Source organism: Nestor notabilis, unplaced genomic scaffold (assembly GCF_000696875.1).
Source record: "Nestor notabilis isolate BGI_N333 unplaced genomic scaffold, ASM69687v1 scaffold12671, whole genome shotgun sequence".
Lineage (NCBI taxonomy): Eukaryota > Metazoa > Chordata > Aves > Psittaciformes > Psittacidae > Nestor > Nestor notabilis.
Genome location: NW_009913461.1, coordinates 68,371 through 87,975, shown reverse-complemented (window position 1 = coordinate 87,975; position 19,605 = coordinate 68,371). Strand labels below are relative to the sequence as shown.

General features: G+C 37.3%; 1 protein-coding gene across 1 annotated transcript in view; it reads left to right on the top strand.

Moving 5' to 3' along the window:
- Positions 1 to 588: 588 nt before the first annotated feature.
- LOC104412482 (histone-lysine N-methyltransferase 2C-like) overlaps positions 589 to 19,605 on the top strand; it is a gene marked incomplete at its 3' end in the record, with an annotated part of 87,303 nt that continues 68,286 nt past the window's right edge. Inside the window, 8 exon segments of the mRNA XM_010023216.1 lie at positions 589 to 748; positions 1,446 to 1,617; positions 3,444 to 3,558; positions 4,360 to 4,532; positions 5,288 to 5,448; positions 7,990 to 8,103; positions 9,803 to 10,539; positions 18,649 to 18,768. Of these exon segments, the coding sequence (XP_010021518.1) occupies positions 649 to 748; positions 1,446 to 1,617; positions 3,444 to 3,558; positions 4,360 to 4,532; positions 5,288 to 5,448; positions 7,990 to 8,103; positions 9,803 to 10,539; positions 18,649 to 18,768 (1,692 nt within the window).

Here is a 19,605-nt window from a genome sequence, read left to right as displayed (position 1 = left end):
ACTATGGTCTCTAATAATAATCATGCTTATTTATGACTTCTCAAAGTTTGGTGGTGATATTTGTGTAGCCTTGAAAGGAGATATGAGAAGAAAGTGCTAGATTATGTAATGCATTATCATCCCAGAGAGAATTGTATAATGTCAGTAAGATTTTGAGTAGAACATGGTATTTCATTTGCATTTCTGATTACAGTGTCTACAGTTTTACATTGCAACTTACCAGAGCTATGTGGGTTTTGGTTACAACCTATTGACAGGGTAGTGTGGTCTGCCTTTGTGACTGAGAATAAGTCTCCAAGCCTTGTTGCTGAAGGCATAGCTCAAGTTATATAGAAGAAAAATGCTTTTCTGTTTCAAGAAGACTCTTGGTCATGAGAGTGCATTTAGGGAGGGTTTTGTTATAAATATTGTAAGTTGGAAGGATCTGGGAGTGCCACTGAAAGAGAGTCCACTAGTTTCCTTCTCCTCAGTATTCACTGCCTTCTGCTGGCCAAGGTGTTTGTTAAGTGAGGCTGGGGAACAGATCTGGCTGAAAAACGACAAGAAAAAATAGGTTTTGAATGTGCTGTTATGTTTGTTTTTCAGCGATGTGCATATTGTAAGCACCTTGGAGCCACTATCAAATGCTGTGAAGAGAAATGTACCCAGATGTACCATTACCCCTGTGCCGCTGGAGCAGGCACATTTCAGGATTTCAGTAACTTGTCCCTCCTTTGTCCAGACCATATTGATCAGGCTCCTGAAAGATGTAAGTACACAGTGTTAAAATGACACAATTAATACCAGGTTTTAGAGAAAACTGCTTGCTCTGTGGTAGGATCAGCTTAAGAGTGTGTTTGTTGAGACCTGTTTTCCCAGTTCATGTAACCAAGAATTCACTGATGTTCAGGTATGACAAAGATCCAAGTTTGTGCTCTTCTGTTTAAAGACTGAGAGTGATGCACAACAGAGTTAGCATTTTTCGTCTTTTTCTTTTAATAACAGATCATGGGAAGGGTTTCTCATGAAGTTTGTCTTCTGTCAGATTTTAGTTCAAATTGGTAGGCTTGCTTTCTTGCCCAAACTCAAGTTAGAGCAAACGTTATGCAATCGCTTCAGCCAAAGAACAGGCTTAGGTTTGTTAGAAGCTTTATTTTGTACTTGTTCTGAGGAAGAGTTGGTCCTAAAGCTCCCAGTTCTATCTTACAGAGAACAAAAGTACTTCTTTTGGTAAGACTTTATTAAGGTTTAAAATTAAAATACTTTTGTTACGAGATTAGTTGAGTATATTGGAAAACCATATTAAAGGAGTTGTTATTAAATATATTAATTAAATTTGAATTTCATAAGAACGATCAAATTTTGTATGAATAAGAACTACTAATGAATTTCTTGGCTGCATTAGCTTCAGTGGATTGTTCATGATTTTGAATGAAATAATAATTGAAAAAATGATTTCTTTGTAGCAAAGGAAGAAGCAAATTGTGCCGTGTGCGACAGCCCTGGAGACCTCTTAGATCAACTTTTTTGTACTACCTGTGGTCAGCACTACCATGGGATGTGCCTGGACATACAAGTTACACCTTTAAAAAGAGCAGGTTGGCAGTGTCCTGATTGCAAAGTGTGCCAGAACTGCAAGTAAGTGAGACTTAAAGGTCATGGAGGAGGACAGTATGAGATTTGTGTACTCTGATTTTAAAGTACCTGTTTTATTAACCATTCTTTTTTCCAAAATATGTAGATGATTTGTCCAGATGTATCTGTTACAATATCATAAGAAATAGTTGAATAAACCCTTGCATTGGGAACTTTGTTCTAAAAGAGCTGAGCTGGAACTCCTGCATAATATAACCAATAGCAGTTGCGATTATCTTGGCAGGTTCTGGAGAGCAGCAAAACCTTCTTACTTTTTCATTCTTTTATACAGGGAGATTCTTCTCAATTTTACCACATGAACAAATTAGCTTATTGTAGTGCTTTTACAGTCTGGGAACCCGTGCTCTTACTCAGCTGATATTTAAACTGTGCATATATTACATACTGGGTGTAGGTCCCCTGCATTAGGCCCTCTCCTATTTCGTAATACCTTTCAGAGGCAGTTAATGAGTCATTATGAAAACAAAAACATGGCTTAGTTGAACAAAGGAAAAAAAAAGTGACATGAGTGGCCGTGATTGAATTGTTAGCGAACGAATACTGAGTGAACAAAACAGAATTGTTGCAGTATTATAAGGGTTCTCTTGGAAAACTCTACTTGTACGCTTTTCTCATGTAACTTAATCTGATGGGCACTGCAGGGTTATTTTGCTTGCTTTTTTAAAAAAGCTTATTAGAAAAGAAATGATAGTTTTGTTCAACTTGAGTCAGATCAGCTGGGACAGTATGAAGGGAAAAAGCCACTTCACTACTGCCTTATGTACCTGATCAGACAGTGCTTTGCTGTTTTCCAAGCAGAACACTTGGTATTTGCTAGCATTCATTCACCCACTTCAAAGAAGATTGTTCCCTGATCACACGCTGCTGGTAGCAAATGCCAGCAATGAAGTTATAATAGTGAAGCATATTCTACAAATGTTGAACTGGGTAATTACAGTATTTGCTAACAAACCATCTCTCTAGTGGAAAACTAGAAGAAAATGTGATGTTTTCACACCTGTTACTTCATGCAGTATGGCAGTTTTATGCTAGCGTTGAAAAATAGCATTTTAAGCATAGCTCCGTGCAAAGAGAGAGCATTTATTGCTTTTCAAAATAATCAGGTCTCCCAGGTAATGAAGTAGTATCTAGTATGTGTTATGTCATATATTGTGAAGCTTTTTCAAGGCAAATCTTGTTGCATACTTATTTATTGAATTAATTTATTTAAACTAAGGCAGAATATAATCCCTTTGGATGTTACCACACTATTTGTCTTATTTTCTGCGAATTTATTTTATCACTGAAATTTGTGGTGGAGCTCTGTAATACAGGATTGTAGGCAAATTGAAATACATTCTTTCAATGTTTATTTTGCTCTTGCAGTCATATCGTTTGACATTGTAGGAGCTCTGGTAGTCAGAGGTGATAGCGTGGTTTTTCTCTTTGAGAAAAATACAGTCAGACTGTAAGAACAAGCACAATTGCATGTTCTTTTCTGAAAGAAATAAAGTACATATTTCAGATTTGGAGCTGATTTCAGTACAGAAAAGCTGTTAAATCTGCCTACACATGTGTAAATGAAAGTGGAGTGATTTCTAGGAGTCGGAATGGCTGCACAGACTCAGCACTTGTCAAAGTAAGTGTAGTGGTCTTCATTCCTACTTAAATACGAATTTGAGGGCATGATCTTTGGAGCTATTTGTAAATGGCATTCGTATGTTTTCATGTGCTCAGCTATGTGTCTTCTTGTTTAGACTTTTTATTAAATAAATACTTTGTTATGGCTTGCTTAAATAATTTTTTTAACCACTTGTTACTTTTCTTAGACATTCTGGGGAAGACAACAAAATGCTGGTGTGCGATACATGTGACAAAGGCTACCATACTTTCTGTCTACAGCCAGTTATGGACGCTGTACCAACAAATGGTTGGAAATGTAAAGTAAGTTGAAGGGGGTGTCAGAATAATTCCTTGTCATTACAGCAGCCCAGATTTGTTATCCACATTATGCTGTTCTAGGTGTATTGCAGACTGCTGTTTCGGGTATCATTTGGGAAGGAGTCACACTTGTATGTAATCACATGGGTCTACAGCTGCTCTGTGAGTGTAGCTGTCAGTGCAGTGGCTGAAGCAGCCTATGTAGGACAGGAAATCAAGCCCCAGAGGGGAAAAGAGGGGTGTAGAATCCAGGTGGAGTGGATAACCTTCACTTAACGACAGCTGCTCTCATGATCTAATGTAAACTAAAACCTCTGCAGTAGTATATGTAATCCCTACTTGAAGGCTCTTATATAACTACTTCTTGCTTACCAGAACAGCATTTCTGCTGCTCAAGGGTTCCTTTGCATTTGAAGAGGGCAGGATGAATTTGTTTTGTCAGTAACTTTGTGAGTAAGTGTAAGTAATAATAAAAATAAAATTTCAGTGTGACAAGAGAAGTCCCCATATATAAGGTGTATATAATTTCATAGTTAGTTTAAGACAGTTATAAGATGACTGAGATTAGGAGTAAAAAAGTTTGGTCTCATAAGAAATACTCCTTTCAAGTCAGGGAGTAGTGAGAGGAAACTGTTGTTGCTGTTTCACAGGCTCTTCATGCTCTGTTGTCAGATCCTGGATATTTTATTAGCGTTATCAAGGACAGAAACTTTATTTAATTCAAAACAGGAAATTGTCAGTTAATGGCAGTTCTATCACATTGTGAAATATCATAATTAATAACTAAATTCTTGTGATCTCTAGAACTGTAGAGTATGTGCTGAGTGTGGCACACGAACAAGTTGTCAGTGGCACCATAATTGTTTGGTATGTGACAGTTGTTACCAACAGCAAGACAACTTATCTTGTCCTTTCTGTGAAAAACTGTGCCTCCAAGACTTCCAGAAAGATATGTTGCATTGTCACATGTGCAAAAGGTAAGAATCCTAAGTTTTGCTTAGTTGTACTAAAATGCCTAAAGCCTACGATGAGCTGTATGACAGTGATGCGTTTCTGTGAAGGGTGTAGACTGTGTTTGATGTATGGTGCTATAGTATCTTCTTGTGCAACATCTTCATCCTTCATCCCTAAATACTGTGAACAATAGTAGGTAGTCTTATTTTAATCTTAGCAAATAAGTATTACTTGGCAGTTACCTGAGGTATACAGAGAAATAATGTGCTGCTGCTTCTTGCGTTGCGTGTGATTTGTGAGTAAGCAGACTAGAGGAGTCATCATCCTAACTTTTAAAGACTGTTGTTACTAGTGGTCTGTTTTTTAAAAAAATCCAAGTATGTGTTGTTGGTTTATTTTTTTGTGTGTTTTGTTATGGCAGTAATTAAAAAAAATATATATATATTAGACACCTTTTAAGAATGTAGATTTTGCTTCATATTAAATGCTATAGGATCTTGCTGTGCAATGTCTTGATATTTCTATAGATGTTGTAGTGTCCAATGGGCTTTAATGACAGTTTAGGTCATCATATATAAATTTGTTCATTGCTTGACGTACTGACATATCATGCTTATTTCTCTAAAATTCTCCATAGTAAAGCATTGGTTGAAATTTTGTGTTTCCCATTGGAATGGAAAACAGTGCTATTTTTTAATTGATTTTTAGCTTACTTTATAGTTTTATTTATTAAATATGATTTATTAACATCATAGTCACACTAAATTAATCTCCCCAGGTGGATTCACGTAGAATGTGACAGATGTCCAGGTAGTGAATTGGAGTCTCAGTTGAAAGATTACATCTGCACTCTTTGTAAGCAAGGAGAAGGGGATCAGACTCAGTCATGCGATGTAATGGACACTTCTGAACTCATTCCTGAACCTGACAGCATAGCAGGTAATCAAACGTAATCTTTATATTTCCAAAATGATAACATATAAATATCTGCATCTGTCCCACTAAGTCTTTTGTGAACCATCCACTCATACTATACTTTGTGGAGTTCAGCCATTTCTTTATTTAGCAGCAGCTTCTCAAGCAATCCATGGGAGAGCTGTCTTCTCAGTATGCTTTTCTGGCTTCAGGGTTTCTATGAGGAACATGAGCAAGTAAGCACCTTAATGGTGGGTCTCAACTTTTCCAGCTCTAGCTTCCCAGCCTGTAGCTGCAAACTTCTGTATTTTCTTTAGCTGTGGTACAGTTCAGAAATGTATTCATTTGACAGTCTGTTTTATTTATTTATGCCTAACTACCAGGCACAAACCAACTTCTGGTAGATGTTACTGGAGACATCCAGTTTTCCTATTTCCCTCTTGGTACTTGTTGGTTTCTTGGTGCCCATTCCTCTCACTATGTCCAAGTAGGACACAGCAGTGGAAGCTGTACTGTGTTCAAGGGACAGGTATATTTAACTAAATAGTTTCTAATTAGGTGTCCTTTTTCAAAGCAGTATATGATAAGTCATCTAGTTTCTGGGAGATTCTTGTCTATATAGACAAATTAAGCAGGAGGTGGAAAGGGAAGTTGCAGAAAAGTGTAAAAATTGCTTAGTAACAGTAAGGAAGCACAGAGGGAACTTGGATCTCTTGTTCTGAGTCTGGTGTGTCACCCACAAGACCTTTGTAATGAACTCGTAACTGAATGCCTTTGTGTATTCCATACCACATGCTCTGTTGGATAGTACCTTATCTCAGGCAGGCTGAATGTCCTAAGACAGGTAGAATTGTGGTTAAATTTGGAAGCAAGGTAAAATCTAGCAGATTGAAGGGCACTACCACTGCCAAGTGCATCTTTGATACTTAAACAGCAATGCTTGTGCATTGATCTTTTGTTAAAAGAAATTGATAGCTCAGTTTCACTAAGTATCTGTGTTTTCCAAAGCCTGATAATTTTTGCCTGGAAAGGGAGAGTGTTAGACTACAACAAAACTCTAATTTTTGTGTGTTCAAACTGATGTTCTGTGTAAACAAGTCATTCTCTTTGATGTTAGCCTGTACACGTAAGTGCATACCTTCCGTGAGCAGTAAAGAAATGGTGAAAAAGGTGATCCTGGAGGAAGGGCAGTGACAGTAGGTAAATGTATGTAAATGAGCAGAAGAACTCTGTCAGTGAGCATGTGCACCGAGTTAGAAAGAGTGACGACTTCAAATTTGATGATCGCTTCCATTCTGAAAGGTTAGTAGAGGTTGTTGGACTCTCAGGCAGTGTGTTTAGAATACTTTGGAAGATGTCCAAGTAATATCCAAAACTTACACTGGAAAAACCCCCAGTCTTCTACTTCAAACCCTTTTGAATAAGTAACAAGTTTATCTGAAAGGCTAAAGTTTTAAGTCATAGTTCTGTTAGGATTTCTAGCTAGTAGAAGCGTTGACAGGCATACTCTGCTCCCCAAGGAAGAACAGGACTACTAGGAGTAATCTGGGGCTATTACATCAGTACAGTCACGCAGTGTTTTATACCTAAGAGAGCGCTTTTGTACATTAAAATCAGATTTGGAGCCAATCTGAATTATAATTTCTTCAATGTTAAAATACCACTTTAAAGTTCGCAGAGTCTGAGAGCAGTTTTTTGGTGCTAAAAGTAGCATCACCTAATAGTTCCTGGGGTTTTGGACTTTAAAAAGACTTTCCTGAACAGGAAGCTATATTCATCTGACTTCTTTTTTGTGCTAACGTCCATGAAGGATCAGTTCCTTTTGAGTTAATGCTTACTGTATGCTTTGTTTTTCCTGCTCTTAACTTTGTCTAGTGCATTTTAATGAATTTCCTTAACTGAAAAAGCTTTTACACAAGGAGAGAAAAAAAGTGTTTCCTGTTTCTGTGCTCTATAATGGTACTGTCAGCCAAAGAAGCACTCAGCAGTGCCTTTTCCATGCGAATTCCTTTATTTCATAGGAGGAACTCACACATGATGATACCCTAGTTTTAAAGTGTAACAAAATTCAGTTTTCATGTTGTTGAACAGGTGGGTTGAAAATATGCGTTCTAAGTGCTGGAAGTAGATGGATCCTCGTATCTATGCCACCAGCTATGGTAGTATTTGTGTAAACATTTGTAGCTTTCATGCTACAAGTTCTGTAGAATTTAGCAGACCTGAATTTAAATAAAAAAGACTTTTTCATATTAAGTAATGCAAAAGTCAGTGACTATGTGTAAATGAATTTTTCACAATTAGGTGTATATTATTGCTTTACAGACATTTTTTCACTGTGTGAAAACTATAAAATGGCTTCAGAGTCAATGAGGAAAAGGCTCCTAACTTTAAGGAGGACTATAGTCTCCCTAACTCTCTCTTTGACCTGATTTGTTCTAATTGCTATAACATCATTAAATATCATTCTCTAAGCCAAAAGATCAAATCATGACAGCAACTGCTTGATGCCAAAGTAATAGAATAAACGCCATATCATTTTTTTTAACTTCTTTACCTCTCCTTAAGCTTGTACAAATGAAATGGAAATGGAACGTGGTGGAGAGGAAGCAGCATTTCAGGAACAACCCATTACTGGTGATGGCCCTGATCAAGAGTCAACTGTTGGATGTGTTGCAGACGGTAAGGAAAAGTTTTGCAGTCTGAGAAAACGCCAGTAGAGAACCCTTCAGAACCTGTTTTCCATTCAGTAGGGTTTATGTGAGTTTACTTTATAAATTCAAGAGGAGAAAGTGCCTGGAAAACAGTAGGAGACAAATTGCATCAGTTCTAGTGCCTGAGCTCTTAAACAGGAGTATTAACTTTCTTGTTGAAGTATTTTATTGAAGGCAAAGATCGTCTCCAGAATATTCGTATAGGAGAAAGCTGTTCTACTTTTTTTGGTGGGACTGGCTTTCTCCAAAAGCTGGAAGTATAGCTAAATGTTTTGTACGCTGGAGGTTTACAGTAAACCCCATTATTTATTGCTATCCACATGCAGGCACTCACACTTTCTCGTCAAGTCTTTCTTGTTTGTAGCTGCAAATAACTGGATTGGATTGATCTCTCCATGTGCATTTGGAGGCACAGTGTAGAACTTCCCTCCAGTTTATGTGCTTCATGGTTATAACTCCATGAGTATCTTTAGTTAAGGCTTCTTCTTTTCTTTTTTCCTTTGTAAAGGAAAAATAATTTGTTTAATAAACAAATGTACTCATTGAGGCAGGGTGTGTTGCAGTAGCTGATCATTTGTGTTCTGGGAATGTGTAACTGTGTAACTTATCAGTCACACATGAAGTACCAGCCAAAGAAAAGAATACGAATAGAATGGTTTCTGGATCAAGTCCTCTAAATGTGTTAGTGATAGATACCAATGGCAAAGAACTTTCCAGTACGTTCCATCCACTCGGAGCCGATGTTGGAGGATAGTTGCTGTAAGGGGAAACAAGAAACCTGCATTTAAAGCCAAAGCAAAAAAAAAAAAAAATCTTGCAGCTGATCACTCCATTATGCATCACATCCTGTGTTATAAAGGCCATGATTTAAAACTATCTGTGAAGACACATTCATAATTAAATGCTAAGCTTTGAACTGTGGAGGCTGAGGAGGTTGTAGCAGTGTGAATTTAAGAAGAGTGCAAGTGTAGTAGAAAGTAAGTGGCCTGTAAGAGAATCAGGGTCCATTGAAAGAAGATGTGAGAAGCCAAATTGAAAGCAAAGAGGGTGGTTCTCCATGGAATGAATATATGACTCTGAAGCTCCTCGATGAAGAAGGTTGCGCATGAAAGGTGTTTGATTTGGGTCAAGGGAAGGCTAGACAAATATTTTTGAAAGAAATACATGAGACATTAGTAAACTAAAAACCAGCATCAACTGTTTACACTTCCTAAAGTCTGAAAGAATGCTAGGAGGAAAATGTTTTTTTATTTGTACTTGTCCTGTTCTTAGCTGTCTGCTTTTTAGAAGTGTTGGGACGGTTGCTTAAAATACATTAATTTATGCTAGCATACGTCTTCAATATGCAGAAATGAAAAAGGAGAAGCTTTTTCTTCTGCCTACCTGGAAATGTGTGATCATATTGCTCAAAAATTAATTTTGGGTCTCCTTTCTCGTGATTACTCTGCTGTGTGTCCAGGGAAGAAAAATAATGAACTAAAACCATAGACTACTATAAACATAGGTACAAAGAAAGATATTTATGAAGTGTATTTTAAACTACATATTAAATTAATTTAAGTGATAAGCACTTGGTGTACTTGATGTGTACCAAGTATACTTGTTGACTGGTATACCTGTGTAAGGTTTTCTTTTTCGTACTGAGGCTTTAATGTGGTTGTACTTAGTTACAGGCATATCACCAGAAGAAAAGGCTTCACAACTGGAAACAGAAGTCTCTGCTGAAATTAATTCAGCTGAAGTGGAAATGTCTCCTAAAAAGACACCAGCATCTGGTGACAGTCAGACTGAGAAAATGATGGAAGTGATGGAAGGTGTTCAAGCTGTAATACAGCAGGAGTTAGACAAACAAGTGGAAGAGACGCAGCTGCCACAGGGTAGCGTGGAGGTGTCAGAAGTATCCACAGTAGACTCTCGGTCTCTGCCTTCAGTACCTGAGACCATGACTGTGACGCCAGAAATACAAGAGTCTGAAAATAAAGGAGATACTTGTATCCCTGTAGAACAACTGGAAATAATAAAAGTGCAAAAAGATGTAGAAAAAGGAGAAATACATGAAAATTGTGACACACCAGCTCTTCTAGAAGTAGAAACTACTTCTGCAAATGAAGGTGTTGCAAATAAGTCACCAGTTGGAGACAAACCCATAAAATCACCAGCTGAGACTTACCCCTCACTTCCCCCATCAGTTAATATAAACAAGACAAATGTGTCTTGCTTACCAGATGTTTCGTTAGACTTGCATTCTGCACGAGATGTACAGCACAGTCAGCCCCCAGCATTGCCTTCCACAGCTGGAAGTGCTCTCCCAACAACTTATATATCAGTCACTCCAAAAATTGGCATGGGAAAACCAGCCATCACCAAACGCAAGTTTTCTCCGGGAAGACCCAGATCGAGACAGGTAAGCACGCTGAGTGTTTCATTATACTTTTATGAAGCACATAGTTCACATTTCAGTAGAATACGTTAAACTCACCTATTTTTTAGAACATAACATGCATTTATTCTCGTGAGTCTGTAGTATGTTTCTTCAATGAAGTAATTTCATGTTAAATAATTGAAAGGTCAGACATCATAAAGGTTCTCTAGTGAGATTTAAAGTTTCTTCCAATTCATGCTTAGAGCAAAATGAAAGAAAGTTTGTTACATTTTTTTCATACATATGCTACAAATGCAGATATACATACGCTGTGCCTTTTAACTTGCCTCTTAATATTTTCCTTATATCCATTTATTTTGGCTAGGAGTTTCAAAGTGTGTTACAAAGTTCCCTAAACTGACTTTATAGAAAAACCCACTACAACTCTGTTTCCGTTATGCTCTGAGAAATTTTCTTGGTTGGCATTTTTAATGTTGTTATAAATAATTTTGTGGTTTTGTGACATTAGCAAATACCATGCAAGAACCGTCTGGTACAAATGGTTGTGGTTTGACGTGGGTTAAATTTGATAAGGGAAAAGAATCCTCAAGTCTGTCACTTTCTACTACATTTTGCTCCCTATTTGAGTTGTGTAGTTCTGTGGAAAATGGCTGATCAATCTGAGAATTTATTTTGTGTTTGCAATACTGTATACAAGAAGTATGTCAGTGTGACAAATTAGTGTTTCATTTCTGTTCTCATGACAGTGTATTTTTAGCCTTTGGGGCTTCTAGGTTGATGACTTCATGCTTTTCTGAAGATTCCACAGTGCTTTCCGTTTTTACATGTTACCTAAGGGTTCAGATTCTTAGTTCTTAGGGAAAGGTATGCGAGTCTGTTCTGAAAGGATTGAAAGTATATAATAAAGGCAGGAAACATAAGAAACTAAATTTTGAAGGTTTTAGAGTATCTCTGGGGGTTTTTTTACCCCCATATGCAAGCATGTCTAAAGATAATTTTTCTTAATACTCTGTACTGTCTTAAAAGAATAAAATTATTTCCCTAGCTTATCATGCAAATTGAAAAGGGCTGGGCTTCTTTTGCAGTCTAAAATGAATTCAGGTTTTCTGTTGGGGAAGTTTATTTGTCTTCTTTCATGTTCAGTAAGAGTTGTATTTATTTTTTTTGTGCAATTTGACCTGCTCTATATGAGAACCAGTATCATGATACCGGTAATAAAATCAGTGAACGATCAGAGAACCCGCTGAGGAAAACATGAAGGCTCACCCAAACTGTAAATGCCTCTGGCAGAATAGATATGCAGCTTAAAAAATGAAAAAAATCATCTGTAAAAGTAGCCATTTGTATATTCTATGTACAATAGAGTATAGACATTAACCTCTTAATATGTGGTGTGAGGAATACAAATAAAACTGAGTTGAATTACAGTTTAGAAGTCAGGTGTAAGGCAGAATCTTAGCTGTGGTGCTAAATCAATATAATGTGTTGAACAGTTTACAAATAACTTCTTACAGTAAAAAGGTACTTAGTAGCTTAGCAGTACCTGCTATAGAACTGGACAAGTTACTTGTAAAAATACGTTAGAAGTCTGTGAAGGCTTCTTTTGATTTCAATTGTCTTGTGCTTTAAACAGCTATTAAGTTTGAAATTTTGTGAAGCAAATAGCAATTTTCTGGCAAGAAAAGCATGGGCAGACTTTGGCTTAAGTTCCAGTACACTTTTTTACTTCCCGTAGATGATGCAGTTCTAGCACAGATCAGCACCTCATGGAAGTCAGTGAAAGATTGTCTTGAGAAGGACTGAAAACAAATGAAGACTGTTCAAAAAAATAACACACATTGCTGTTGTGTCACTTTGTGTCAGTCCTGAGTTATCTGATACAAACATTACTTTGCAGCTGCATGAGTTCTTTGCAGCAGGGCAGTGAAGTAAGGGAGAGAAGTTACACAAATAGGGTTGGGTTATTTTTATTGATGAAAGAATTCCTGTACTTCGTGGAGCTAACTGACTCCACAGGTGCTTTCTTTTGGTTGCACGAAGGAACTGGCATTGCAGAACTAGTCTCTTGTCCAGAACTACGAAGATTTAAAATAGATACTACTTAGGTTCATAGAATATAGACTGGTTTGGGTTGGAAGGGACTTCATTAAAAGTCTCATTAATCTGTGGACTCTGAAGACAAGCCAACATTAGCCAGTTTCCAAAGATGGCAGTATTCTTCGCTTTCTCCTAGAAGATATAAATCTTCTAATATGTAATTTACCTTGTTGAAATGAATGGTCTCTGGTTAAATAAATAAATAAATGGTCCATTGCAATGGGTTTATGGAACTCTGTAGGAAGAAGAATAGGGGAAATAATTCTCTGGATTCTGAATATATTGCTCCTCAGTTTTGTAAGACACACACTTCACTGGAGTCAGAGGAAGCCATGAACTGGAATAGTTTCTGATTTGGGTTTGTTTCCATTAAATTTAATGTATTGTGCTGGGCAGTAGGCTGAATGAAAGGGATAAATTTCTTCAAAATCTGTTAATGCAATTGCTAATAAAATATATTTGAATAATTACTCAGTTTTGCTGTCTAATACAGTTAATGCGTAATCTGAAGTGATTTCCTATATTAGATCTTAGTAGTTTACATTTGTAATAGTCTTTAGTGATGTTTCTGTAACACCACTACATCACTCATACTTTGGAAGTGCTAAAACCCGTCTCACAAGCCCTGAAAACTATATTCTGCTTAAAAAGGCTGCATGAGTCTCTTCCAGGGCAGTGTTTATCAGTATTGCCGTCATTACCACCCCTGTCTCCGCTATCATTTTTGCAGACATCACTGCTTGGTTAGAAACAATAGGAGAAAATCCAGCTTCTGAACAAAAGGGTTGCTATGTATAAATCAGTCTGTAGGTACAGTTGATAAGAATTGCTTTGGCTGGTACAAACTTATTCCACTTTGGAGAATGTATTTTTTCTGTGTCAGCATAAGAACTCCTATCAGTAAGGTGCAGTTCTACTAACTGTGTGTGCTAGGATAGTGTATTATCCATGCCTTCAGCTACAGGGAAGCTTTAAATCTGCATTCAGCCCAGTGAGAGGACCATCTCCCTACCATCATCTCTGACTTCCAGTGGGTTTTGGTCCATGTGCTGTCTTGTTTCTGTTATCCTACTCCATTGCAGAGCCAAATTGGTTTCTTACATATATCTGAAACTTAGTTGTTCATACAGCAGAGATACTCACTAGCATCTGCCAGCATGGTAAAGTTTTTACAGTGCTGTCTTCAGAGTTGTGTCTGTGCAGCGTTTTCTCCATGGAACATGCAGATTCTCCACCCTTGTCTATAAACTGCAGCTTTGTGCTGGGGGCACGTCCTCTCTTGATCTTTCATATTTCTTTTCTCTGAAGTAGTAGTCTGAAAAGACATTATCAGTAAGTTTATTAATGACTAATCTGACGTATTTCTAGTTTGAAATAAATCTTCACAAGGAAAATAGGTAATTTTTTTCTGTGGAAGCATACTTTAAAATGGTATTGGGTATATTCTAGGTATCTGAATTGAACAAATTTGAAATAGTTATTTTTGCTACAGCAAGTTGTACTGGAAAGCCTAATCTAAGTCAGTAAATGGAGGGTGTTGCAACATATTGTAAGGCTGGTAGGTAAAGAGCTGAGAATGGTCTGTAGAATAATACTGAACAGAAAATAATAACCTTCTACTGTCTTTGTTATACCATAAGTATTATTTTAGAATGCATTCCAGGGAAAATACTATAATTAGAGGTATTTAATTTTAATCATGAAGATATCAGTGATCATATTTCTGGGTGTTTTAAGAGATTTTAAAATGACACTGAAAAATGCAAAGCACCACGATGGGTTCACATTTCAGATATATGCTCTTTCTTGTGTATTACAGCTTTTTTGCTGTTTTCAATTACATGGTACGACTAAGCGTGTTGTTGAAGTGGTAGATGCTGGGGAAAAAAGATCAAAAAGAGTCTTTTTCATGGATTGGGTTTTGTTACTGTTTTTATGTTTGGGGTTTTTTAATGAGGAGAGCTATATTTTTAACTGGTTAAATTATGTTCACAACCCTAAAATTACATCAAATGCTAAGTTGCAGATCCAGCTTTGTGCATTTGCAATTGCAGTAGATTTCATAAAGCATTAAGCAGCTAAACACAGTCAGTGGTAATTTAGTGAGATCTCCTTGCTGACACTGGGTTTCCTTTTGTTATAATTTACTTGCAGCTGTGTTGTTCAATTTTGAGAACTCTAGAATATGATGGAGAATTAGAACTTCCTGTTTCTGTCACAGTACATAATTATTGCTGTGGTTCTGATGTAAATGAACTGAAAAGAACTTTCTCTTCAGTGTTGTGTGGTAATAGGAATTAATTAAAAGCCAAAATATAATTAATGTATCTCTTTGATGTAATTCATTTGTTCGTAGTATTGTGGAAGTGTGTGTTTTTAATTAAGTTTATCTGACCAAGAATTCAAATGTTTCTGATCTACAGTAAAGCTTGGATTAAATTTCCAATTTAATTCTTAACAATATGGTTCATGAATCATCTACAATTGATTTTGTTTTGCAAGACCAAATATTTCATATTCAGGTTTAATGTTCTATTAGCTTTTTAATCTTTTGAATATACTTAATCATTAGAAAAGTGTATCTTCTTGAAAGGAAAACAATCTTTTACATCCTGAGTAGGAGTAGGTAGGTTGAGTTGTTGATTAAGTATTTTCAGCATGGTTGAGACCTCCAGTTTTGACCCTTAGCCAGCATGTTGCCTCTTTTATAGATTGATGTAAGGATTGTTTCTGCAATACACAGATCTTTTGTGTTGCTATACAGACTTTTTTTGAGTTTGCCATATTATAAGAACAGTTACTATTCATTACAAATTTTAGAAATATAGGGAAAATGACTAAAATTCAGTGGATATTTTAACTTTTATCTTGCTAAAATGGAATGTTCTTTGATATTGAAAATATGGCTAGCATAGTAAGGGTGAGTTTCCTGTTGCCACAGACCTGCTGATGTAATTGCTGACTAGGGTGACAGTGCTTAGTAAGAACATGAGATTTTGACACAGAAGTGGCTCATAAACTACATACAACAGAATCAGACTTCAGTCTTGTCGTTTTTGCCTGGTGGAAACTGTTGTGGGTTCAAAGAGTGGGATTCAGCTAAGCTCAGTGTTAGAGGTCTGCTGTAGTCACCATGAGGTTCCACTTAGAGTCCTGGAGAAAACTTGGGAGCATGTAGGGTGAGACTAATCTGACATCTTCCACCTCATGTGGTGAGTTGCTTTCTGCAAGCAGCCGTTTCATTTTGCTGGCCAGCACAGATAGTGATGTGTGTTCCATTGGAGTCCACCCAGGAATGTGTTTGTGTAGGTGTATCAAACCTCTGTGTCTGTGGAAGTTTGCTTGCTTTTTTTACCCTGTTTCTGACTTGGTGCAGTTGTGCCTGTGTTCTGTCACAAATGTTATACCCTTATGTCCTGGATGTGAGCATCATCCATCTCTAGGTTTGCAGGTGCAGAAGGTTTCTGCTCAACACTATCTTCCCGATAAAGGTTGTTGATCCTTTTGATCCACTATGGATGGTCTGTATGGTGACCATCCAGCTGAAGTCAAGCAAAAAACTGGGATAGCAAAATCTTGAAGCTGTTTAATCAAGCACACTCACTTTAACTGAAGTGAAGGTGAGCAGTTGCTGGCACTAGCAGTTCAGCTAGAGTATTTTTGGAAGCACCTTGGCAGTGGGGAGACAGTGTTGGGCAGTTGAAAACACACAGGTAGTCTTCTGGGCATGCAGCAGTTTGTAGTTGTGTGTCGCATTACCACCTTGTGTGGGCAGAACTGTGAAGTTTTATATTTTTATTTGTGAAGTTTGAGGGTTTTTTTGTTTGCTTGTTTGTTGGGTTTTTTTGTGAACTTCAAGTGCTGTATTGTTCATACTCCCTTTCCCATGCAGGCATAGCTAAACTCCTAGAAAACAGATTTATAGTGAATACCATCGTGTCCACACTGTGGGTTGTACCACTTGGACGATGTTGGCATTTTCAAAATGGAACTGTTATGCATAATTAGGCTTTTAGGTTGCTGAAAAACTTTTCCTTGTGGATCTGTTGTGCCAGTTTGAATACCGAGCCCTGTGAAGACAGGCTGAGAGGAGCTTGTTCAGCCTGAAGAAGGCTCTGGGGAGACCTTAGAGGAGCTTCCAGTCCCCAAAGGGGTTACAAGAAATCTGGAGGGGGCTTCTTACAAGGGCATGTAGAGACAGGACAGGGGGGAATGGCTTTAAACTAAGAGAAGGTAGGTTCGGATTAGATGTTAGGAAGAAATTCTTCCCTGTGAGGGTGGTGAGGTGCTGGCACAGGTTGCCCAGAGCAGCTGTGGCTGCCCCATCCCTGGCAGTGTTCAAGGCCAGGTTGGACACAGGGGCTTGGAGCAACCTGGTGTAGTGGAAGGTGTCCCTGCCCGTGGCAGGGGATTGGAACTGGATGAGCTTTAAGGTTGCTTCTAACCCAAACAGTTCTGATTCTGTCTGAGCAGCTGTAGGTTACTGCCTACCCAGCTCTGCAAGCAGAAGGCATCATAGGAGCTTTTCTTTATCTGCTCAAGTCTAAGTGAGATGTTGGGTCATACTCACCTGGGCTAATGTGGCTGTGCCTTATGTGGATTAGCGAGGTCTTGCCCATGATCCTTGTGGCCTGAAATGGGTTGAGGGGTAGCCCTTTCATTTTTTTCAGTCAGCACAGCTGTTAGCAAAATACCTATTTACAGTTTGAGATGAATGTATGTTTTGATGAGTTGTTGATTGCACAGAATCTGTATCCCACACATTCTTGATGAAGACTATTTCATTTCAGGAAAAAAAAATCCCTCCTGTTTTGAAAAGCTATCTCAATTTTCTTAATGCTTATTATTCTGTAGACCCGTATTCAAAGGCATGAATGTGTTTGGGCTTGCCTATGTGAGCAGTCATGCATGTGTGAATAGCTCGAACTATTAGTATGCATATGGTTGTTCCATATCATCTGTACAATTCTACTGCCAAATGTAATTCTCAAGAAGGTAAACCTATACGTTTCATCTTGTTTTACATCTCATCTTGGTGTTCATTATTCCTTACTCTCGCAAACTTAGATTTAGGAAAACATACTATTCTTTAACTATTCTAACGTGTAAAATTAGAATGAAGTTATTTATGATGGTTATCCCCTGCGGCCTTTACTCAGGGTTTTAGAAAGTCTTCCACAGATTTTAATGCATGTGAGGAACTTCAGCAGGCTTTTTTCTTCACCAGCTTAACATTTTCCTCTTATTTTGCTGTATTTCTTGTGACAGAGTTATACAATGTCTCGCCACGATGGGAACTATATAAGTAGGGATAATAATAAATTACTTGAAAAGAGTTTGTTGGTACACCATATGGATGTTTATTATTACTTGTATATAATAACATACTAAAATCTGATAGCACAGCATAACATGAAAACACTGGGGTGGAAAAAACCTTAGTAGTGGTGTTTTAGAATGGTTTATTTATGTCAAACTGGCAGGAAAGAGATACTTTGTTAATTACCATGGCTATTTTTATTTTCTTTTTTTCCAGTGGTTTATTTATATTCCTTTTGTTTCACACACTTTTCAAACCAGTTAGTACTGTGATCATCAGTAGTTTAGACTCAAAAGTCAACTAGGGCCATCTGTTCTTTGAAAATGTGATTTGAAGAGTGAAAGAGGATGTTACCGTCTCAAACCACTGTCGTCTTCATTTGATGCAATAAAATTTAGGGATATAATTTGTTGTTATGATTGCTTGCTTTCGATTTGTATTCTACTTTGTTTATAAAACTCATTGTTGTACTTAATCATCAGTTGGAGGTTAATACTTGTTTTAGTGTATGTTTCAATGAAAACCTAAAAATTTCCCACCTTCCTCTTACTCAATGAACTAATTGACTACCTAGGTTAACGTAGAAATGCCTATGCCTGCATGTGCTTTGCTTTTCAGATTTTTTTTTGTTGCTTGCCTTTTTCTTTTCTTTTTTTCTTTTCTTTTATGTTGCGAAGTTTTATACATCTATTTTCTCACCTACCGTATCCTAGGGGGCTTGGAGTACCAATAATACAGTCAGCCCACCTTCCTGGTCCCCAGACATTTCAGAAGGTCGGGACATTTTTAAATCCAGACAGCTTCCTGGCAGTGCCATTTGGAGCATCAAAGTGGTAAATAATCTGAATTTATTTTCATATCCATTGCTATCTTTCTGCTGTAGAGACTAGTGATGAAATTCTGTATCTCACAACTGAATTAATCTTCCATTCTATTACCGTTTAAGGCCTTTAAAAGTTATTGAAACTCTGGAGGTTTCAGGCTAAAAAAATGTATGCTTTCCAGAGCGTACAGTATGATGGCATTGCCCCAGTGCAAAGAATATTTTGTATTGCCAATTTTTCATGTGTATTGAGTACTTCACTTTTTGTGGTTGGCTTTACGTAGCTGTCGAGATAAATCACCTGAGAAGGAAAATGTCCTTAAGACTGGCAGTAAGGTAAGCCAGGCATGGAAAGGAGCAGAGATCTGAAGGGTGGCTGTAGAGAAATCTTGAAGGCTGGATTCAAAATGACATCATTTTTAGCTTATGGGGGAATAAGCAGCAACTTTCCTCCCTGATTAGATGGACCAAAGCTCATATCCACAGTGATGTTGACCATTAAAAACACCTGAAGTAACTAAGTGGAATTATTTTTAAATAAAGGCAAAAAAATAAATGATGAAACTCTGGCAGATAGCTGTAGCTTCCCAACGATTTATTTTCATCTCACTTTAACTCTCATTCTAATTTTATTTTAGTTTGACATTAGCTTAACTTTTGCTGCTTTAAGCATTAATTTTCAGCTTAATATTCAGCATTAACATTGATACAAGTATGTGCTTATTCCTGTTACTAGTTGTGTGAAAATAACAATACTGATACTTGGTCTGAAACAGACAAAATAAGACACATGCCATAAGCGTTTGCATCTTAAAAACCTGATGCTTGTATGTCCTGTGTGTCCATA